The following is a 24,278-nucleotide window of genomic DNA, read 5'->3' as shown; positions in this document are numbered from 1 at the left end:
GTGCCTTCACAAACATTGAAATATCTCGAAAACCATCATAGATATTCAAATGAAACAAAAAGCATTTTAAAAATCAATATTCACTCTACGAACTTTGTTAGAACCAGGAATCATTTAATTCGGAAGATTCTGAGTTATCCAGACTTTAATGGCATGGTGTTCAATATTGAACTACCTCTACTAAAAGTAAAATATCTCGAAAACTATGATAGATATTCAAATAAAACAAAAAGCGTTTTATTAATCACGACAATTATTTTTAATTGAACTCCGAATAATTTCATCCAGAAAGTCCTGAGTTAGCCAGGTTTAAGTAAAAATGGAAGAGATATTTCCTGTACATTTAATACAATTACAGTATTTGGTTCACTAAACTTGCACTAGCTTAAAGCTCGACCAATATTTTTATGCAACACATTTCTCAATGTCCAATATTTCCCAAACTATTCCTTAAACTAGACTACAACCTTCACATTTTTCCCCTCTATAAAAAAAAATCCTCGAACACAATTAAAAATTCCTCACAACGGCAACGTTGCGCCATTATTTTACCTTGAATGGTCAAATTCTTACGCGGGTTCCCTACCTGGCCGCCAGAGGGCCGAACATTCCACACACCAATGACATTTGAAAAGGCGGGAATTAAAATCATTCTCCTGTATATCAAAATAATTATTCCCTATCGCAATAACGAAAATTCCTGTGCCCTTTTGAACAAAAATCTTTGAACACAATTGGAAATTCGTCACAATGGCAACCTCGCACCCTTATTTTACCTTGAACGGTCAAATTCCTACGCGGGTTCCGTACCTGGCCGCCAGACGGCCGAACGTTCCACGCGCGTTTGACATTTGAAAACGGAGCGCTCCGATTGGTCGCCGGCTCGCTTAAATGGTGGGAGGCGCCCAAACCGAAACTCGTTTGAAATTTTTTTTTTCTTTTAACATCATTCGTCAGTTTATAAAATGCCAAAAGGGTGAAAACGTCGTCGCGCATTTTCACGTTTGTTGTTTGGCCGCGTGAACGTTCATTATGGGGCCGAATATTCCCGGAATACCCCACGTTGTAATAACCCCGCTTTGAGTCGACCAACGACAACACAACATTGTATTAAGTCGAGTGCAGGTGGTTAATTATTAATCCGGATTACCTGCAGCATGGCGTCATCGTTTCACTCCACTACCTGAATTATCCTTTTAATTTTTCGCTTTTTTTTTGTTTGTTTTGTTTTTATAAATATGAAGGTAACTGTGTGTTTCGGGAGTGTACGGGTCGTGGTACCTTGCGGAGACGGCGATATTTTAGTGAGGGACCTCATCAGGGAGTCCACTTTGAGATACAAAAAGGCCACTGGCAAGGTATGTTTTGTTTGTATTGTTAATTAAGTTAGGTTAATTGGTTTAATTTCGACCCCAAAACACTTCGAACCTTGTATAATACGTATTTAAGTAGTACATTTAACAAAAACGAACTCCACTCAAAAGCTTTGCCGAGGGGTGCTCCGGAGTAGTCTCAATATATGCTTCTGATCTCCTATGTCTCTATGAGGCATAGGCAGTTAATGGAAAATAGCATTTGGGCAATGGTATATAGGAAAAAGGGTAATTTTGTGTTTAGAGATACTGAAAATAGGTTTTTGTGCCGAGGAGTTACTTACCATGTCACACACATAGTATAAATACTTTACCAATTTTACCTACTTTAAATTCCTTGGGGGTAAAGGGTATGTTAAGTGACAGTGAGGCCTAGAATTAAAATTCTATTTTTACTTGAAGTCACACATGTTTGCTGAAAACTCAATGGATATTTTCAAGTCTCGGAACCTTTGTATAATATGTGATAACTTTTTTGCTATTGAAAATAGAGACTTGAATCAAAAAGTGATATGTAAACTGAAATGCTTCGTACGTTTTATGAAAGAGTGAAATTTTTTGAGAAATTAACGGTTTTTAAGAAAATTGTTCATTTCAGTTTTTTGCCACTTTTTACATTTCAGCCAATTACCAAAATATGGGATAACTTTTTTGCTATTCAAGATAGAACCCTGAATCAAAGGGTGGTATGTGCGCCCAAAGACTATGGTTCTTTTAGATAAGAGTGAATTTTTTCGAGAAATCAATGGTTTTTGAGTAAATTGAAAACTTAAGTTTTTTGCCATTTTTATGCTTCGGAAACTTATAAAAGTGGTATAACTTTTTTGCTATTAAAGATAGAAATTTTAAATCAAAAAGTGGTATGTAAACCAAAATGCTTGGCATATTTTATAGAAGAGTGAAATTTTTTGAGAAATTAACGGTTTTTGAGGAAATTGTTCATTCAAGTTTTTTTGCCATTTTTTACATTTCAGCCAATTACCAAAATATGGGATAACTTTTTTGCTATTCAAGATAGAACCCTGAATCAAAGGGTGGTATGTGCGCCCAAAGACTAGGGTTCTTTTAGATAAGAGTGAATTTTTTTGAGAAATCAATGGTTTTTGAGTAAATTGAAAACTTAAGTTTTTTGCCATTTTTATGCTTCGGAAACTTATAAAAGTGGTATAACTTGTTTGCTATTCAAGATAGAGACTTGAATCAAAAAGTGACATATCAACTGAAATGTTTTGTGCAATCAATAGCTTTTGAAAAAAATCAATTTTTGTAATTTTAAGCTTCAAATAGAATTTGCCCTAATATCTTAATGAACTTATCACCTTGAAAAGTAGAAGCACATCAAAAACTGTTTAAAAAATCCCTCATACACCAAAACCGACCTCCATATAAAGTCTTTTGGTGCAGATTATCTCAGCACACACCCACCAAAAACAAAAAACCTAACCACCATCTGTTTTCAATGTAAAGCACCTCATCAGATCCCAATACCAAAAAAACTCTATTATACAGACAAAAGAACCTTAGAGAGATTTAATTTCAGATCATTTACTGGCCCACCACTTGAAGAGAATGGACCCTTTTTAAAGTACCATTAATAGATTTCAAGAAATTCCTGTGTAGGATGGCCCTGAACCTTAATAATTAATTCTTTTGTCACAATGGTAATTCATGCACATGTTTTATGGTACCGAGGAAGGCAATATTGCTCATCATACAACATGTCTGTTGGCATTCGATGAATAATTTCAATAGAACAGTGAGATGACAATAACATGTGGTTACTTAATATAGCAATCATGAAACGCCCACTGTGATAAATAATCAAAAAAGCATGAATTATTATGGTGCCGTGTTTCAGGATCACTAGTCTCAGCCCTAAAGTAGGTACATCAAAATTCAAGAGGTGACTCACACTTGTCAGTACATCAGGATTCCTGCATGTAAATTTGATTCAAGTGACAAATGGAATATTAAGTTTCTTTTTTGTTACTGAACGGTTTAGTTGAGGGGTCATAAACTCTTTATTTCTGGTTCTGATGGGTCCAAGAGGTCCGGTATAGAAAGAACACTTGCCCCCTAGTTCTTAGAACCCACTTAACCAAATGAATATTTCAATTGGTTAGGGTGGTGTTTGGTTACAAGACAAGTGGCGTCTTTAGACTGGGTTTTCCAATGTGATATTTGCAAAAGAAGAAATGCCTCAAGGTTACGAAATGGGACACCTTTTGTTTCCAGGGATTTCTGATAATTATAGTCGTCACCCCGCGGTGTAGGATTCCGTATTCGGCGAAACAATGGAAGAAATATAATCCTTCGAAACAAGGTTATGGTGTTGCCAAAAGTTGAATTTTGGTTCAAATAATAATTGTGTTGGAATTATGGTTCATTTGACCGTTACGAAAGGGAAGTAGGGGTGACTGGTTTGGCCAGCTGTCGGTTGGCTCGTGTCGCTTTAATTTAAATGATTTTTTATAAATTTGGTGTCTGTCTATATGTTTGTAGTGAGGTATTTTTGACAGGATTTAAAGTGTTAATTTTTTATGCTTCGGAGAGTTTGGGAAATGTTTGATAACTTTCTTGCTATTGAAGATAGAGGCTTGAATCAAAAAGTGGTATATTTGTCGTTAAACTGAGCATGTTTTATGTAAGAGCAATTTTTTTTGAGAAATTAACGGTTTTTGGGTAAATTGCAAATTTAAGTTTTTTGCCATTTTTGTTCTTCGGAAAGACCTCAAAATCTGTTATAACTTTCTTGCTATCAAAGATAGACTCATCAAACAAAGACTGACATGTAAACTGTTACACTGAGTACGTTTTCTCTTAGAATAATTTTTTTTCAGAAATTAAAGGTTTTTGGGTAAATTGCAAATTTCAGTTTTTTGCCATTTTTATGCTTCGGAAACTTTTAAAAATGGTATAACTTTTTTGCTATTTAAGATAGAGACTTGAATCAAAGACTGGTATGTGTGCCGTTAAACTGAGTATGTTTTATATAAGAACATTTTTTTTTGAGAAACTCACAGTTTTTGAGAAAATTGCAAATTTAAGTTTTTTGTCATTTTTGTTCTTCGGAAAGACCTCAAAATCTGTGATAACTTTCTTGCTATTGAAGATAGACTCATCAAACAAAGACTGACATGTAAATTATTACACTGAGTACGTTTTCTTTTAGAATATTTTTTTTTCAGAAATTAACGGTTTTTGAAAAATCCAGCGATTTTGGTATTTTGCCATTTTCATGTTTTGGAGATTTTGCAAAATGTTTGATAACTTTCTTGCTATGAGAGATAGAGACTTGAATCAAAGACTGGTATGTGTGCCGTTAAACTGAGCATGTTTTATATAAGAGCATTTTTTTTTGAGAAATTAACTGTTTTTGAGAAAATTGCAAATTTAAGTTTTTTGTCATTTTTGTTCTTCGGAAAGACTTCACAATCTGTGATAACTTTCTTGCTATCGAAGATAGACTCATCAAACAAAGACTGACATGTAAACTGTTACACTGACTACGTTTTCTCTTAGAATAATTTTTGTTGAGAAACTAACGGTTTTTGAGAAATCTGAAGATTTCCATTATTTTGCCATTTTCATGTTTTGGAGATTTTGTAAAATGTTTGATAACTTTCTTGCTATTAGAGATAGAGACTTGAATCAAAGACTGGTATATGTGCCGTTAAACTGAGTATGTTTTATATAAGAACAATATTTTTTGAGAAATTAACGGTTTTTGAGAAAATTGCAAATTTAAGTTTTTTGCCATTTTTGTTCTTCGGGAACACTTCAAACTCAGTGATAACTTCCTTGCTATTGAAGATAGGCTCATCAAACAAAGACTGACATGTAAATTGTTACACTGAGTACGTTTTCTTTTAGAATATTTTTTTTTGAGAAATTAACGGTTTTTGAGAAATCCGAAGATTTCCATTATTTTGCCATTTTCATGTTTTGGAGATTTTACAAAATGTTTGATAACTTTCTTGCTATTAGAGATAGAGGCTTGAATCAAAGACTGGTATGTGTGCCGTTAAACTGAGCATGTTTTATATAAGAACAATTTTTTTTGAGAAATGAACGGTTTTTGAGAAAATTGCAAATTTATGTTTTCTGTCATTTTTGTTCTTCGGAAAGGCTTCAAAATCTGTGATAACTTTCTCGCTATCAAAGATAGACTCATCAAATAAAAACTGACATGTAAACTGTTACACTAAGTACGTTTTCTCTCAGAATAATTTTTTTTGGGAAACTAACGGTTTTTGAGAAATCCGAAGATTTCCATTATTTTGCCATTTTCATGTTTTGGAGATTTTGCAAAATGTTTGATAACTTTCTTGCTATTAGAGATAGAGACTTGAATCAAAGACTGGTATGTGTGCCGTTAAACTGAGTACGTTTTCTATAAGAACAATTTTTGTTGAGAAATCAACGGTTTTTGAGAAAATTGCAAATTTAAGTTTTTTGCCATTTTCTTATAAAACCCTCGATAACTTTTTTGCTAACGAAGACAGAGACATCAAACAAAGACTGACATGTAAACTGTTACACTGAGTACGTTTTCTCTTAGAATAATTTTTGTTGAGAAATTAACGGTTTTTGAAAAATCTTAAGATTTCCATTCTTTTGCCATTTTCATGTTTTGGAGATTTTGCAAAATGTTTGATAACTTTCTTGCTATTAGAGATAGAGACTTGAATCAAAGACTGGTATGTGTGCCGTTAAACTGAGTATGTTTTATATAAGAACAATTTTTTTTGAGAAATTAACAGGTTTTGAGAAAATTGCAAATTTAAGTTTTTTGACATTTTTGTTCTTCAGAAAGACTTCAAAATCTGTGATAACTTTCTTGCTATTAAAGATAGACTCATCAAACAAAGACTGACATGTAAACTGTTACACTGAGTACGTTTTCTCTTAGAACAATTTTTTTTGAGAAATTAACGGTTTTTGAAAAATCTGAAGTTTTCAATATTTTGCCATTTTCATGTTTTGGAGATTTTGCAAAATGTTTGATAACTTTCTTGCTATTGAAGATAGAGACTTGAATCAAAGACTGGTATATGTGCCGTTAAACTGAGTACGTTTTCTATAAGAATAAATTTTTTTGAGAAATTAACGGTTTTTGAGAAATATTCAAATATCAGTTTTTTGCCATTTTCTTACAAAACCCTCGATAACTTTTTTGCTAACGAAGACAGAGTTGAGTAACGATTGAGTACCTTTTCTCCAGAATAATTTTTATTTTAAGCAACATCCCAATGCCCAAGTGCCTTAATACATGCCCCTACCTTTTTATACCTACTAACGTTTTTTCATGTTTGTTTTCATTGTATAAAATTGACAATAAGACCGGAAAACACGTTTAACATTGAAATTCGATTACAATGGTTTTTTTTTGTGCAGCCCATTGTTTAGGCCTCGGTTAAATTTAAATACACTCCAAAGTCGACATGTAGGAAAAGATTCGAATTTATTCTCAAAACCATCCAACATCGGAATATAGACAAACAAGAGAGATTCCACCTCCTCGGTCTGCTGAAGACGACGGTGCCGCGCAGGTAGTCAAAAGGAAGCAGGTGCAGAGGGCATAAAATGGACGGAAGATGGGTCGTTCTGGTGCAACGGTTCTAAACTATGCTACCCCATGCACGAGGAACACGGACCGTTTGCACCATTAAAATTATATATAATAAACGTTTCGACCCACTTGAATTGAAGATTTCTTTCGATGTGTAAACTGGTACGGTGATGGTGATTCAGTGGGGAACTTTTCGCAAGTGGTTCTGACTCAACCTCGTAAACAAAGAACTGCAACACACACACACGTGGAATGTGTGTTATATGTCTGTTATACCAGAATTTAATTGTTATTAAAACACATACTCTAACTGTCTTGGTTTACATCAGAGTGAACAGCAAATAACCGGGTAAATAGGTTAACGAGATAAGCTGAAAATCTCCACAATAAAACAACACTATCGAGAAGGGTTTTAATTCAAATCCCATTAAAAGGCGTAATTCTATATTACAAAATCCTGAACCAATTTCAGACTGATATGTAATATGTACCTGAATTGTATGTAAATATAAAATTTATTCACGGCCACCAAAACGAGTTATGTAGTTGAGTGAATCATTCATTAAGCGGAAACGGTGGCGTTTGTTTTTTTTTTTTAAGACAATTCAGTTACATTTATTTTATTATGCTTCATCCATTCAGGTTTTGCCGTAACAATAATAATAATTGTCGCCATTAAACCGCAAATTGACCATTAGGGTAACTGGATAGTAAATGAGTTGTTTAAAAAACACCAGAATACCGTCGAGTCAACAGCCTGATAAGACCCGTAATTGCTGATAAATAAATAAACGCACCCATTTAGGTCACCAGATTAATTAATTAAACGTGTTAGTAGTAGTTACTATCTAAACGAGGGTTTGAAGTGGGAGGGCGGACTTAAAATTAGGTTTCTCGATCTTATGGTGAATGCGCCCAAGGATGAAGCCGTTACGTTGCTCGCGAGATGGCGTCAATGTCGGGTTAGTTTAATGTTTAACAGATTCTATTAATAATGAACTAATTTTATTATATTAGGTAAATAATGAGTAGACGCGTGATAACTGATATTTTAAGTAGCCGAATGGCTAAATTGTGACTTGATGTGTTTTCTTGACTTTATGGTGAAGGCGCGTAAAGTGACTGGTCGATTAATTGGCGAACTCCTCGGGAAATTCACACTTTTTCCCCTAATAATGTGTGGAGCGCTACCACCTTTACAAGTGAAAATTTTCAAATGATTCATTGACCTTATCAGTGCAAATCGATACGATCGCCTTATCGCATAAAATAGCGAAATTTCAATTTCGCGAAAGCGTTCTCACCTCCCACCTCCCGATCAGCTGACTCGACTTAACTATCTTATGATGGTGGTGGTACCGTGCTTTAGTTCGGTTCGCGGTGGCGGTACGCGACGTTCGTCGTTGTTTTTTTTTTGTTGTTTTTTTTTTTGTGCACAGGTGATGCGATACGGGAAGTTGTTGTACAACAGGTGGAATACCATAGGGTGTCCCAATAATAACCGTCCTATTGTTTAAATTTCTAGTGTGTGTGTATGTGGGTTCGTGGACTACTATAATAGAAAGTTTATATTAATACAAAAAATATGGTGGCGTAATGGTAAATATTTGCAATAATAATAATAATAGTAGTGGAATTCGCCGCGTTTCTAAGCGCGCGGATTTGCCATTGATTTTGTCCGTTAAACCTTATAAAAAAATTGACCTTTGATTGTTTATACGTCACGTAAATAACCTTCGTTTTGTGACATATGCCTACGTACTAAACCGAAAATGGGCGGTCGTGACGTCACACTCCCTTCGGTCAAAAAAAACACAAATAGAGAAATGCCACAATTATAAACCATAAAGTTTAACCAATCAGATTTGAAAGAAAGCTAGATCAAATCGGGCGCCAAATTTGAATTCTAACTTGAAAACGCTTAATAATTGTCATCAATACTAATTGTTCTTTCCAGGACATACTTTCATTCTTTTACAACAAAGAGAGTTTGATTGAGAATTCGATTTATCCACCTATTGTCTTTATCATCGTTTCATTTTCTTAATAAGGATTGGATGGCCTGTAAATAGTTTTTTTCTCCTTGAATTTGTCAAATTAAACCCCAAAAACATCACTTCATTCCCACACTCTTCTAATTCGCAGACTAAGATAGAAATATATAAATGAGAATTTGACTTTAAAGAAGCAATATAATATATGCTCTTTCATCTTTCATCAGTAACCTGGACTTCAATAACTTGCTCATAGTGGACTGATAGTCATTATAATGATTTTAAAGGACCATTCTTAGCAAGACTGGGTTGGACAAGACAAGGAAATTTGGGAATATTGAAACTTGAACGTACATTACCCGATGATGAGATACCTAGTTGAAGTGGACACAACCACTATTATTGTCTATAGTCGCTGAACTTTGCTTCTACAGTAACTTGAATTTCAATGTCAACAAATTGGTCCAGTTAGGGGACCAGCTGGTAAAGTTCCTGTGTGTTATCGGGCAGATAAATTCTATCCTCTCGGTAAACCTACCAATAGCTGCTGTAGGAGGAATTATGAACCAAATTTTAACCTGTTGTTAAGGAGCAGAAGGCTTACAATTTGGCAACAACATAATTGTTGTGGCCAGTACAATAATCTTAAGAAAAAAAGGGTTTACGAGTATCCTGTCCTAAGAAAATAAATTAAATAAACAAAAATAATGGAAGTATTTGGTTTTTAATTTGTGATATAATAGTTATAGGTACTTATATACTTGTTTTGTGCCAAATCCGATATTCTTTGCTAATAATTGTTCGTAAGTATCCCACCAGACATTTGCCAGTGAATTACAGTACACAGCTTTTTAGAAACTGTATACTGTGTACTCAATTTTTCTTTAGAGGATGTTTTAATAACCTAGTGAAAAGAGGTTAGTAAACTTTTCTGAAAAAGAAGTTATTTTGCTCTGTAATTTAGTAAGTCAATATGCGGGTACCCATCAGGCCTGGGAAAAAAATGAGAGCAGAGTTTAATGTAAAAAACCCTGTGTCAGGGATAGTTTATAAGTATGAGGGTATAAGAAAAAAAAGTAGCAAGAACAAACAGGAAGTATTTAAAACTGGTGGCTGGTATTTAAATATGGTGGCTCAAATTTGACGTTCCTATATGGGATTTCTTAGATGTAAGTTTTCTTTTCATTTCTCAGTCACGTAACAGTGGCATCGCCAGCAACCAGGGTGCAACCATAAGTCGGGCATTATCATATTAAATAAAGAGAGATTTAACCATGATAAAAAATAACAAAATACTCATACAGACTAAAAACAAAATTTAGAATATAATACACAAACTTCTTGCAAAACTATGCGAGCTCCAACTCTTTGAAAAATTTGAGGTTAGAAATTTCCTGGTAAACCTTTTATACACTGCTATTTCCTGTTGTTAACTTATTCTACTGGTAAGCATGGATTTTTAATGTTACTAGAGGGATCACTTTTCCGGACACTTTACCAGCCAATTTGGCCCTTAAAGTAAAAACCTAAGCCTCCACTCATAGGGATCATCAGAGCTATTATAAATTCACACAGAAAATAGAAGCAAATTTATTGCAATCTTTTAATGGTGGACTGACCTGGCCAAAAAACCTCCATCCACGCTTTCTTTAACAGGGGGCTTCTAATAAATGAATTTCCTGGGTTTTCCAGACCTTTATCTTAATAATAACATCGTGACGTCTCTATTATTCTCCACCACGAACGTATAAATATACCTGGACTGCCAATTCAGTGAAAAGTAAATGACCACTACTAGGGGGCCGCCATTTTGCGTGATTGTGTCCTTTCGTTGTTGGTCACTCTGACAAATTTTAATTGTGCCAACTGTAGGGAAACAAAAGAATTAAAGTTTTTGAGAGGTTATGTTTACAAAATACAAAATAGAAAGTTAGAAGTTCTACATATAGGTAAGAATTTAAGATAGTTGCGTTAGATCTGTGATTTTTCTGGTACTTATATTTGTTTTATCATTCTGATAATCTTGAATCTTATAAATCCTAATACTATGAAAATCATGATATTGATTTAAATTTTTGCTTGTATTTACTTAACAAATTCAGTTAAAAACACTTATTTTCATTCTATTTTTACTATTACGAGTTTTACTTTCCTTCCATGTACAGTGTTTCCACATTAATAGGTAGAACCATATATAAGAATCAAAATATAGATGATTTTATGAGGGTTTGTAATTATAAAGGGTTTATATAGAAAAAATATATTATTCTGTCAACAACTCAATATATTATTCTATTATAAATAACACAGATGGACAGACAATTCACAATAATTCGGTTTTGAGAAACTGAACCAAATACCTTTAAATAAAGATTCACGTATTAAATAAGGAGAAAGATACATCGCCTGTTCCAGACGATATACCCAAGCATCGTTTACAAATCGTCAAAAACTAGGCAATCCGCTATACTCACACGTCAAATGTCAACTTCATTACCGTTATTTAATATGTTTTTTGTTGGCAACACTAAAAATTTTCAGAATGACCAACATCAAAAGGACACAACCACTATAGAAATGGCGGCCACCATGCAGTGGTCATTTTTGGGTATCGTGGCCATATGCATTAGCAGTCCAGGTATATTTTTAAGTTCGTGTTCTCCACCCTCATTATACTTCACCTTTTGACATTTGACAGTTTAACGCGTTGACATTGACACTTGAGTTCACACTCTAGTAGCGGCTAAACCTACAAGACGCTCGCACTGTTGCCAAACTGTTCAGACTCGTTTTTATATTATTTAATGGTTGGCGCCGATAACAATAGCAACGAATCCTTATCTAAATTGCCGCGATCGTTATATTATGCGTCACGTCTAATTTCGACCGAAACACAAAAAAAAAACGCAAATTCCAAGATAAATGCTTATTTATCCCCCCGCTAAAATAAAGCTCCTTTAAGCCGGATATACGGTTATATTCACGCTAATTATTGGTAAACTTATATTTTCATAGAAATTAAACGATTTTTAGCCCTGCGGCGTTGCCGTCGCCCCCTGTTCCTCTTGCTGATCTTCACAAGGGCACTTCAAGGGCTCGTCCATCACGTCCCCGCATAGACCCTTGTACCTCTGGTTGCAGCGTTTGTTATTGGGACATTCCGAACAGGCCTCGCCCACTTTATAAATCGGCTCGCCCTCGATGTTGCCGCTCACCCCGTAGTTGCACACCAAAAAGTACTTGAAGGTACCGTCGTGTCTGGTCATGTGCGACAAACCACATCTAGAATATAATATTGCAATGGGTAAAATAGTCTTTTTGACAAAGTGTGATGGTTATACCCCATCCAACCAGTGTTCGCCCAAACCATTTGGGTGAAACGATCCGGAGAGTCGTAGTCGGCGTAACGGTACTCCTGATAGACATCCTCGGGGATATGTCGAACTTCCCCGTACCATTCTGCAAAGAAAAAGCGCTTGTTAAGGGTTTTAGTGTGTATCCAGCGGAGCCCCGCGCGTGCCTTCAACCGCCTTGTCCACCACCTCCCTGAGGTCCACCTCAAAGTCCGCGTCCAGGGTGAAAATATTCTGGCCGGACTTGGGAAACCTGGGGATCTCCCTGCACTGGTCGTGGTCCGGATCGCACTGTCTCGAATGGCACCTGGCCACATACTCCAGGTGAATATCCCATTGCATCACCCGCATGTTGGCAGCCCCTCTTGCTCCCTCCGGCACCCTTTGGTCCTCACCTGCGGAAATCCTCATAATTGGTCACTCTTTCACTCCTCCTCCTCACCCGACCTAGCGCTATCTCGCTCCGTTTCTTGTTGTGCAGCTCCATGAGGTGATCCTTGATGGTCTTGGTGAACCCCACGTCGGTCTCGCAACGTCTCTCGGGCATACATTTGAGACCCCACTTGCATATGGTGTGCATGTACGGGACTTTACAGGTGGGGGCGTCGCACCAGTCGATGTCTTTGATCAGCAGAGCCGAACTGGATATTAAGAAGTTCAATAGGACGACGAGTTTTGACATTGTCAATTGACAGTTTTGACGTATTGTGGTTCCCATATACGAGGGGTTTGACCTTTTTCGTTTTGCATACTAGTACACGAGGCGACTTTCATATTTGCTTGTTTCGTGCACCTATTAGCAGCGGTGTTAGGCGTACTGTTATATACACAGACACACAATCGTTTTGTTGGGATTTTTACATAATGGTTCCGTTATTAAGATATATGTAGAGAGAGAAAGACGTTTAATGTCATTGAAGAGGGGTCAAAGTTATTGATGCAAGGTTATAGAGAATTCAATTTCCTATAAGAAAGGTCTTAAAAACATTTTAGTAGGTGTCTTAGTTTAGGAGATATGACCATTTGAAGTATTGAGGGCCAAGGTCAATATTTTCCCAAATACCTCGCTTAATATTGACTTTACGATAATTATTGATTAATTCAAAGTTCTACAGAATTGAATTCCCTATAAGAAACTCCTATAGAAAATTTCAATCGGACCTTTAGCTTAGGAGATATCATCATTTGAGTTTTAACATTATTCAATGGGGTATTAAAGCACCCAGGTTCATTTTTTGGCAAATATCTCACTTAGTATTGATTTTACGATAATCAGTGGTTAATTCAAAGTTGTACAGAATTGAATTCCCTATAAGAAACTCCTATAGAAAATTTCAATCGGACCTTTAGTTTAGGAGATATAATCATTTGAGTTTTAACATTATTCAATGGGGTATTAAAGCATTCCGGTTCATTTTTTGGCAAATATCTCACTTAGTATTGATTTTACGATAATCAATGATTAATTCAAAGTTGTATAGAATTGAATTCCCTATAAGAAACTCCTATAGAAAATTTCAATCGGACCTTTAGTTTAGGAGATATCATCATTTGAGTTTTAACATTATTCAATGGGGTATTAAAGTACCCCGGTTCGTTTTTGGCAAATATCTCACTTAGTATTGATTTTACGATAATCAATGATTAATTCAAAGTTGTATAGAATTGAATTCGCTATAAGAAACTCCTATAAAAAAATTCAATCGGACCTTTAGTTTAGGAGATATAGTCATTTTAGTTTTAACATTATTCAATGGGGTATTAAAGCACCCAGGTTCATTTTTTGGCAAATATCTCGCTTAGTATTGATTTTACGATAATCAATGATTAATTCAAAGTTGTATAGAATTGAATTTCCTATAAGAAGGTCATATGAAACATGTCAATAGGATCCCTACTTTAGGATATATTGCACTTTAAAGTTCTAACATTAGACCATTGGAAACCGAACAAAATCGCGTGCATATTCCATAAAGCCATAATCATACAACCATACCGAAATAACATAGATCACTAATATAGATACCGGGTATTCATTCGACATGCTCGCCGCTCTTTTACCGCAAGATAATTCCACCTTATCAACTCCCGGTTACCGTTTTGTTTTAATAATAATAATCGCGATATTATTTACTTGATAATGACGTTTAATTGTTCCGCGCTCTCTACCGTGTTATATACAGTTTCTATAAAACAATTCATTCAATGGCAAATCCGCGTTCTTATCAGTGAACAACGAAGGGGTGTGGCACGAACATTTGTGCGATGTTCGATAGTTGTCAAACGATCAGTGGCGCCCCAAAATGTTCGGATGTCGCGGAGAAGATCGTGCAATTGTTCGGATGGAGGCAACAGAGTTACAACGTGGAGAAGTTGCAGCGGAACGTCCCGGGCAGGTCCACCACCCGGATATCGATAACCAGGACCAAAAACAAACGGGAGGACGGTAAAAAGGTAAGAAAAACCGCGCATACCGGTCGAGAATTTGCGTCTGCATTCTTGCAACCTTCAAAGGTGAACCGGCCAGTTTGGGCCCCCCGGGGGCATTTTCCGCCGTCGTTATTAATGTTATGGTCGAGTTGCAACCGTAATGGGTAAAACGTGTCATATGCTAATAGTTATAATATGTGTATAATGGCTTTAATTGCTCGATAGGTATGTAATATTCTTCTTCTACGGTTAAATGGTTAAGTTGACTCGGGGAAAGCATCAAGTGGGTTACTGGTTCACTTGAGTAAAAGTCGCTTTGACGTCATATCTGTGCGACGCCATCTTTGATTTGCACCTTTGACAGATGAATTGTTAGAACGTCAAGAAAGTACCGACGTTGCCAATTGATCCTAATAATATGCAAATAGTTTAGCTGTTCACGGAATACAGTAAAGATTGTTTTTAAAAACTGGTAATTTCTTATTGTCTCACGTCATACAGCGGGCTCATCTTTGATTCGCTTAGGCCAGGTTTCCCGTGACAACAACATCATTGCATCTGTCACTTTTTACGTTGTTGACAGATGAATTATTAAAATGTCAAGAACGTGCCGACGTTGTCAAATTTTATATTTTTTTTTTACGATAATTCCATAAAAAATGCTAATGTATTATTGACGCAAAATGCATTTTAATAACTTAAATTTATGAAAATTCATAATACGGCGAGTTGCGACGCCATATTTGATTTGCTTAAGACAAGTTGTTTGCGAGAATAATGTCTTGGCACCTGTCACTTTTGACATCGTTGATAGATGAACTACTAGAACGCCAAAAATATGCCGTTGTTGCCAAATTTTTATTTTTTTCGATGATCTCGATAAAATGCAAGTGAATTATTTTAATATATACATATTCACGGAATAAATTTTTAGATTCCAATGACAGTCAATACGGTGAAATTCTCATCCTTTGGCATCTGTCAATAATGTTAAGCATTTTTGATAGATGAGTTGTTAAAACGTGGCAACGTTGCCAAATTTATTTTTCTTCTATAATCCTAATAATATGATAATGCATCGAAGCAAATGAATTATCACTTATAGTATAGCAAAGGTTGTTCATAAAAATTGGTAATTTTTATTCTCCCCTGTCATGGTTGTCATATAGCTCACGTCATACGGTGAAGTTTTGTCCAAACATTTGTGTCACTTTTGACACTCTTGACAAATGAATGATTAAAATGTCAAAAATGCGCCGACGTTGCCAAACTTTATTTTTTTTTTCGGATAATCTTAACAATATACAACGGGTCACATAGTACAGTAATCAATTAATAGTTTCTGTACTCTTCTGTCATACGGCGATATGCGACGCCATCTTTCACTTCTTAAGTTCTCTATGACAACAGTGGCCTAGCATCCGCCAAATACTGACGTTGTTGACAGATCAATATGTAGAACGTCATGGTTGTGCCGACGTTGCCAAATGTTGATTTTTTCAGATAATATCAATAAGAAATTAATTTATTCAAGCAAGTTAATTACTTAAAAATGTTCATATTCTCGACTAAATATTTAGACTGCAATGACGTTATTTATCAAAATGGCGTAACTTTTCTTGCGCATGTCAAACCCCATTGACAATGTTGCCAAATTTATTTTTTTACCCAATAGTTCTTGATGGGTAAAATCGATCAAGAAGTTTATTGCTTTTAAAGGGCTGGGTGAGATTTTATGGGCCATATGTGCCTCGTCTGACATTAATGCCTTTAATCTAAAGTGCCTAAATTTCTTATAACAAGTGTTTGATTATACTTGAGTGCCTATACACTTGTCTCAAGTGTACATGGAATTTTAATTGGTGCAATCCTAAAAAAACAAAGGAATAATTCTTGTACAACGAAAAAAAAATTCTACCTACGATAATTTGTCGTCCCCATCCGTTCGTGTCGATAATACCGCGGTCGGGTCAGGTCAATATACGTTTTAATGGGAATTCCAAAAATACCTTAACAATCGTAATTTTTGGTACCATATAGAAGCAAAATAGACGACTTGCACCAACGTGGTCCTCCGAACCGGAATTCGGTTCAAATAACGCATACTTCCGGGCATTCAAACTTCATTACATTAATTACCACGCTTCTAGTGTGAAATGAAGGGAATTTTATTCGCTTCTTAGAACTAAAAATAAAATTGCGCAATTAATTTAATCGTCGAGGACGACGGACCTTGCATTGGTGCGGACGGGCTTATCCCTTAAGAGGATTAAAACGTTTTGTAGGGCGATGTGACTTCAGTGAATGTCGAATCGCGTCGCGAGTAGGTCCGTTATGGGGCGCATCAAGGACCTTTTACGACTTTATTCCGCGAAGTACAAGTTTCGAAGCAAAAGTGTGAAACTTAGGGAGTTGTACGTGCCGATTTTCGAAGGGATTTTCGAAAATGGAGAAACCCTTAACAGACCATCTCAAAAAGTAAGACCGTTTTTTGTTATTTTAATGTTTGGCAACGCTTCGGCACTCGATGCTGTCCGTATAATACCACCCTTTAAATAATTCATTGACAGTTCGAATAGCGACATCTGACCAATCAGTTTGACACTTAGAAGGCATCGGTTCAAGAGTTGGCGGCAAATTTAAATTCCACCGCGTAGTTTATTATTACACTTTTGAAATGCCTTGAATTTTCTTGTAATTTAGGACAAACTCGAACGTTTGGCAACACTACGGGACTGAATGCTGTCGGCATGTCACCACTTGTAGGGCGCCATCTTGTTAAATAGTTTGAACGTTAGGAAACGTGGCTAATATGCCAATAATTGATCAATCAAGATTGCCTGGGCTCAAAAATTGGCGGCAAATTTAAATTCAATTGGTTAAAGATAGCACGGAGAGTTAAATAGCAAAAGAATAGGTTTGTATACAGTGAAACAAACAAAACTACTTTTGCCTTTGGTTCCTTATTGTCCTGCCCTGAAGAAGCCGAAAAGCTGAAACACGCGTCGGCAGGTACCATCTTTACTTGCTCTGCTTCGCGTCTTACGGAGTATCCCGATAAACCTATTATTTTCAATAATTAATTGGTTTATTATTACAATTTCGGAATTCCTTGAATTTTCTTGTTTTTTAATTTAACGTTTGGCAACGCCGAGGCATCGAATGCTGTCCGCACCCCACCCTTGAAAAAATCCATTTGACAGTTTGAACAGCGCCAATCTCGTCAATCAAATTGAAACTTAGGAAGCGTGGCTATTACGCCTTTAAGTGACCAATCAGGTTCGCCTTGGCTCAGAAACTGGCGGCAAATTTGAATGCCATTGATTATTTTAATATTACAATTTTAAAATGCTTTAAATTTTCTTACACAAACTCGAACGTTTGACAACTGCGCGGGCACCAAATGCTGTACACACGCTATTTTAGTACAGCGCCATCTTCTTAACTAGTTTCACCTTTAGAAGGCGTGTCTGTTACGCCGTAAACTGGCCAATCATGATTGTCTTGGCTCGTAAATTGACAGTAGATTTAAATTATATCAAGTAGCTTATTATTACCTACAATTTCCGAATTCCTTGAATTTTTTTTTTTAATTTAATACTCGAACGTTTGGCAACAGCGCGGCATCTAATGATGTCCGCACCCCACCCTTGAAAAAATCAATTTGACAGTATGAACAGCGCCATCTCGTCAATCAAATTGAAACTTAGTAAACGTGGTTATTAGGCCGTTAAGTGACCAATCAGGATCGCCTTGGCTCAAAAGTTGGCGGCAAATTTGAATTCCATTAAGTAGTTTTGTATTACAACTTCGGTATTCCTTGAATTCTCTTAATTTTAAATTTAACGTTTGGCAACGCCGGGGCATCGAATGCTGTCCGCACCCCACCCTTGAAAAAATCCATTTGACAGTTTGATTAGCGCCATCTGGTTAATTAAATTGAAACTTGGGAAGCGTAGCTATTACGCCTTTAAGTGACCAATCAGGATCGCCTTGGCTCAAAAACCGGCGGCAAATTTGAATTCCATTGATTATTTTAATATTACGATTTTGGAATGCCTTGAATTTTCTTGGAACGTAATACAAACTCGAACGTTTGGCAACACTGACGCTTTTAAAGCCGTCCACCAGCCACCTTAGTACAGCGCCATCTTGCCAACTAGTTTGACCCTTAGAAAGCAAGTCTAATAAGGCGTTAATTGACCAATCAGGATCGCCTTGACTCAAAAATTGGCGGCAAATTTCAATTCCATTAAGTAGTTTTGTATTACAACTTCGATATTCCTTGAATTTTATTATTTTTAAATTTAACGTTTGGCAACGCCGAGGCATCGAATGCTGTCCGCACTCCACCCTTGAAAAAATCCATTTGACAGTTTGATTAGCGCCATCTGGTTAATTAAATTGAAACTTGGGAAGCGTAGCTATTACGCCTTTAAGTGACCAATCAGGTTCGCCTTGGCTCAAAAACTGGCGGCAAATTTGAATTCCATTGATTATTTTAAAATGCCTTGAATTTTCTTGTAACCGTAATACAAACTCGAACGTTTGCCAACTACGCGGGCACCAAATGCTGTACACACGCTATTTTAGTACAGCGCCATCTTATTAACTAGTTTCACCTTTAGAGGGCGTGTCTATTACGCCCTTAACTGGCCAATCATGATTGCCTTGGTTCGTAAATTGACAGTAGATTTAAATTATATCAGGTAGCTTATTATTACCTACAATTTCCGAATTCCTTGAATTTTTTTTTTTAATTTAATACTAACTCGGACGTTAGGCAACAGCGCGGCATCGAATGCTGTCCGCACTCCACTTTTGAAAAAATCCATTTGACAGTTTGAACAGCGCCATCTCGTCAATTAAATTGAAACTTAGTAAACGTGGCTATTAGACCGTTAAGTGACCAATCAGGATCGCCTTGGCTCAAAAGTTGGCGGCACATTTGAATTCCATTAAGTAGTTTTGTATTACAACTTCGGTATTCCTTGAATTCTCTTAATTTTAAATTTAACGTTTGGCAACGCCGGGGCATCGAATGCTGTCCGCACCCCATCCTGGAAAATAACCATTTGACAGTTTGAACAGCGACATCTGGTTAATCAAATTGAAACTTAGGAAGACTAAGTGACCAATCAGGATCGACTTGGCTCAAAAACTGGCGGCAAATTTGAATTCCCTTGATTATTTTAAAATGCCTTGAATTTTCTTGTAACCGTAATACAAACTCGAACATTTGGCAACTGCGCGGGCACCAAATGCTGTACACACGTTATTTTAGTACAGCGCCATCTTATTAACTAGTTTCACCTTTAGAAGGCGTGTCTGTTACGCCGTAAACTGGCCAATCATGATTGCCTTGGCTCGTAAATTGACAGTAGATTTAAATTATATTGAGTAGCTTATTATTACTTACAATTTCGGAATTCCTTGAATTTTTTTTAAATTTAATACTAACTCGGACGTTTGGCAACAGCGCGGCATCGAATGCTGTCCGCCCTCCACCTTTGACAGTTGTTATTGGGTACAACGCCATCTCACCAATGACAGTGCGCGTGTCTAATACGCCATTAATTGATTGGCCAATCACGATTGCCTTGGCGGTAAATTCAAACTCAATTGGCAGTTTGATTCGCTTTATTATAAAATTTTAAACACACTAGAACGGCTGATTTTTTCAACAGATCTGCCGTAGTTGACTGGGCGTAAGGAATATAAAAGGCAACGAAATCCAGAGGCATTTATCTTGACAGGAAACGAAAAAGTTGGTGGCTTCGCTGCGGTTGGTACTGCTGATGTTGTGCACCACCCCGCAGTACACGCGTCCGTCCACCAGGAAGCTTATTTCGCAGTCCAGCAGGACGTTAAAGTTTCCGATAACGTTATGGGGTGGAATTTCCGTTTCCGTTTGATTGTGCAGGAAAAATACCAAGTAACCTTGGGCCATATTCTTGGCTCGGTTCAGGATGATGCACGGATAGTAATTTCCTTCGGAGTAAGCCAGTAAGAGATTGGACGTGGGTCTGGAGATGTTTTGGGGGATTTCCGTGGAATAGTCTCTTAGAGGGTCTCGTTTCTTTTGATCCGGTTGCGGTTTAGTCTCTGCGTTTCCCATGACGAAGTTTACAAGAATTTTGATGAGTGTGACGACGTGACAATGTGTGAGTGACAAGTCTGTTGACAATAATGCAAAGAAATTACAGGAAACTGTATGATATTTAAAAGTTCCCTGTAATAATGATGTTATTATATCCTTGGAACTTTCTGGTTCTTGCTGATAGATGGCCACAGTAATTACAGCAACCTGTAACTATAGTAATGAAATTCTTTACAGATTCCTACGATTATATCGTATTGACATCTGTGTGACGACAAATAGAAACTACATAATTACAGGAAACTGTAAATAAAGTACAGCCGATCTAATGTATGCAAAATTTATTATACATAAATCGCGTGCGATTCTCCACCGTTTCCTTGATGGTTGATGTTCGAACGCGTGTAATAATTAACGACTCCACTCGGCTATACAATAGTAATATTAATAAGTGAGAAATGTTTTTAAATATGGAAGAAACGGGTGCGTTGGCCTCCCTGATAAATTCATCAATTAATTTGCCCTGTTATAACGGACCGATCGGGGTTTATTATGCAACAATGTTAAGTCAACGTACGGATTATTAACCGATCCGAACCGGTCGTCCTCATGGGACGGACGGTGCCGAGTGAAAGTGAAATTCGATGTCTTTACCGATTCGCGAAATTTATTACGCTTTCTTTTCAAGGACCCATCAGCTGATGTAAACAAACCGTCGCATGTCTTTTTTTCAACTGTATTGGATGTTAAGCAACTGAACGACAGATGGCAGTAATAGAATGTCATTACAGGAACCTGTAAGAGGTCCGAGAGTATTTACAGTTTCCTGTAAATTTATGGGCACGTTGCTGCACCACAGATGGCATTAGATTGTCATCACTGGAATCTGTAAAAAGTTCCATTTGCGATTATAAGAAACTGTAAAATCTTATTGAAATTTTTAGGTGCTATGTGTCATAAAATATAACTATTTTTACAGGAATCTGTAAATGTTGTATTTAATATATGACAGATGGTGCCATCTCTAAAAGTTCCAATAACATTTTACAGCATTCTGTAATTGTGATGTTGTCGCTGCAGCACTACATATTGCATTAGGGTTAAAGTGATCACAGGACTACATAAAGAATTTATTACAGTTTACATTTACAGTTTTATAAAATTTTTGACAGAAGGCGATGATAGGGTGTCATCACAGGAACCTGTAAAAAATCCAAAAGCGTTTCATAGTTCCCTGTATTTGTACTTGGCCGCGTTGCTGAATCACAGATGGCATTAGATTGTATCACAGGAATCTGTAAAAAATTCCAGTAAGGTTAATAACATTACAATTACAGGAAACTGTAAAATCTTATGGCCAGTGCCACCTGTCATACATTAAATGTAACTATTATTACAGGAATTTGTAAATTAATGTTTATAGAACTTTTCACGGATTGGCAATAAGATGGCATTAGGGCTTAATTACATGAATGAAATAAATAAGTATTTACAGTTTCTTGTCATAATATTTCTATTTATTACCATTACTGTACGATAGATGGCAATAGGATGTCGTTACAGGAATCTGTAAACAATCCAACCGCGTTTTACAGTTTCCTGTAATTGCCATGTTGCTGTACCACCCATGGCATTAGATTGTAATCACAGGAACCTGTTAAAGTTCAATTAACATTTACAGATTCCTGTAATAGTTGTTATATTTATTATATGACAAATGGCAATAAGGGTAATGGGAAAGTATTGTATGTCGCTGAGGCAGCATATAACAGATAGATGGCGTTAGGGTTTCGTCAGAAGGTGCAAGTAAGCATTTACAGTTTCCTGTGATAATAGTTCTATTAGTTGCCACTATTGTATGACAGATGGCTATGGGGTGTCATCACAGGAACCTGTAAAAGGTCCAAGAGCGTTTCATAGTTTCTGAATGACAGATGGCATTAGATTGTCATTACAGGAATCTGTAAAAAATTCCGGTAACATTTACAGGTTAGTAACATTACAATTTCAGGAAACTATAAAATCTTATGCCAGTGCCACCTGTCATACAATAAATGTAACTATTATTACAGGAATTTGTAGATGTTAATAGAACTTTTCACGGATTGGTGTTAAAGCAATAAGATGGCATTAGGGTTTAATCACATGAATGAAATAAGCATTTACAGTTTCTTGTCATTCTATTTCTATGTATTACCATTACTGTACGGCAGATGGCAATAGGATGTCATCACAGGAATCTGTAAGAAATCCAACCGCGTCTTACAGTTTCCTGTAATTGCCATGTTGCTGCACTACCGATGGCATTAGACTGTAATCACAGGAACCTGTTAAAGCTCCATTAACATTTACAGATTCTTGTAATAACTGTTATATTTATAATATGACAAATGGCAATAAGGGTAATAGGAAAGTTATTGTATGTCGCTGAGGCAGCATACAACAGATAGATGGCGTTAGGGTTTCATCACAAGGTGCAAGTAAGCATTTACAGTTTCCTGTGATAAAAGTTCTATTAGTTGCCACTATTGTATGACAGATGGCTATGGGGTGTCATCACAGGAACCTGTAAAAGGTCCAAGAGCGTTTCATAGTTTCTGAATGACAGATGGCATTAGATTGTCATTACAGGAATCTGTAAAAAATTCCGGTAACATTTACAGGTTAGTAACATTACAATTTCAGGAAACTATAAAATCTTATGCCAGTGCCACCTGTCATACAATAAATGTAACTATTATTACAGGAATTTGTAGATGTTAATAGAACTTTTCACGGATTGGTGTTAAAGCAATAAGATGGCATTAGGGTTTAATCACATGAATGAAATAAGCATTTACAGTTTCTTGTCATTCTATTTCTATGTATTACCATTACTGTACGACAGATGGCAATAGGATGTCATCACAGGAATCTGTAAGAAATCCAACCGCGTCTTACAGTTTCCTGTAATTGCCATGTTGCTGCACTACCGATGGCATTAGACTGTAATCACAGGAACCTGTTAAAGCTCCATTAACATTTACAGATTCTTGTAATAACTGTTATATTTATAATATGACAAATGGCAATAAGGGTAATAGGAAAGTTATTGTATGTCGCTGAGGCAGCATACAACAGATAGATGGCGTTAGGGTTTCATCACAAGGTGCAAGTAAGCATTTACAGTTTCCTGTGATAATAGTTCTATTAGTTGCCACTATTGTATGACAGATGGCTATGGGGTGTCATTACAGGAATCTGTAAAAAATTGCGGTAACATTTACAGGTTAGTAACATTACAATTACAGGAAACTGTAAAATATTATGCCAGTGCCACCTGCCATACATTAAATTTAACTATTATTACAGGAATTTGTAAATGTTAATAGAACTTTTCACGGATTGGTGTTAAAGCAATAAGATGGCATTAGGGTTTAATCACATGAATGATATTTCTTGTCATAATATTTCTAT

At 36.3% G+C, this 24,278-nt stretch overlaps 2 protein-coding genes across 12 annotated transcripts in view; one reads left to right on the top strand and one right to left on the bottom strand.

Annotated features, from left to right (window-relative positions):
* Window positions 1-934: 934 nt before the first annotated feature.
* The window catches only part of LOC126746331 (partitioning defective 3 homolog), a 76,776-nt gene continuing 53,432 nt past the window's right edge, over window positions 935-24,278 (top strand). For 3 of the 8 annotated variants that reach the window (XM_050454538.1, XM_050454535.1, XM_050454533.1), the window contains exons 1-2: window positions 8,334-8,544; window positions 14,522-14,746. In XM_050454538.1, the coding sequence (XP_050310495.1) occupies window positions 14,558-14,746 (189 nt within the window). In that variant the 5' untranslated portion in view covers window positions 8,334-8,544; window positions 14,522-14,557. Of the gene's footprint in view, window positions 1,359-8,333; window positions 8,545-14,509; window positions 14,747-24,278 lie in introns of those variants that run through there. The other 5 variants (XM_050454536.1, XM_050454540.1, XM_050454541.1 and 2 more) reach the window with 4 other exon arrangements.
* On the bottom strand, window positions 11,937-20,224 carry LOC126746335 (scoloptoxin SSD552-like). Of its 4 annotated transcripts, none has more exons than XM_050454547.1 (5): window positions 20,184-20,224; window positions 12,740-12,933; window positions 12,460-12,687; window positions 12,281-12,398; window positions 11,937-12,221 (listed from the first exon to the last, which is right to left on the bottom strand). In XM_050454547.1, exons 1-5 carry the CDS (start codon window positions 20,207-20,209, stop codon window positions 11,969-11,971), a joined length of 819 nt encoding a protein of 272 aa, XP_050310504.1. In that variant the 5' UTR covers window positions 20,210-20,224; the 3' UTR covers window positions 11,937-11,968. The 4 variants fall into 4 exon arrangements, with proteins under 4 accessions (XP_050310504.1, XP_050310507.1, XP_050310506.1 ...); XM_050454550.1 differs by having other exon boundaries at window positions 12,735-12,933; window positions 20,184-20,202; XM_050454549.1 differs by lacking the exon at window positions 20,184-20,224 and having other exon boundaries at window positions 12,735-13,157.

This window comes from Anthonomus grandis, chromosome 17, assembly GCF_022605725.1.
Source record: "Anthonomus grandis grandis chromosome 17, icAntGran1.3, whole genome shotgun sequence".
Lineage (NCBI taxonomy): Eukaryota > Metazoa > Arthropoda > Insecta > Coleoptera > Curculionidae > Anthonomus > Anthonomus grandis.
The sequence above is the reverse complement of the archived record's forward strand: the minus strand, read 5'-3'. Positions and strand labels throughout refer to the sequence as shown.

Coding starts and splice junctions, on each gene's coding strand:
- LOC126746335 (XM_050454546.1), bottom strand. CDS start 13,010: ATGGGAACCACAATACGTCAAAACTGTCAATTGACAATGTCAAAACTC. Junction 12,688..12,739: donor ACGGAGCGAGATAGCGCTAG/GTCGGGTGAGGA, acceptor GGATTTCCGCAG/GTGAGGACCAAAGGGTGCCG. Junction 12,399..12,459: donor GGTGGACAAGGCGGTTGAAG/GCACGCGCGGGG, acceptor TTTTCTTTGCAG/AATGGTACGGGGAAGTTCGA.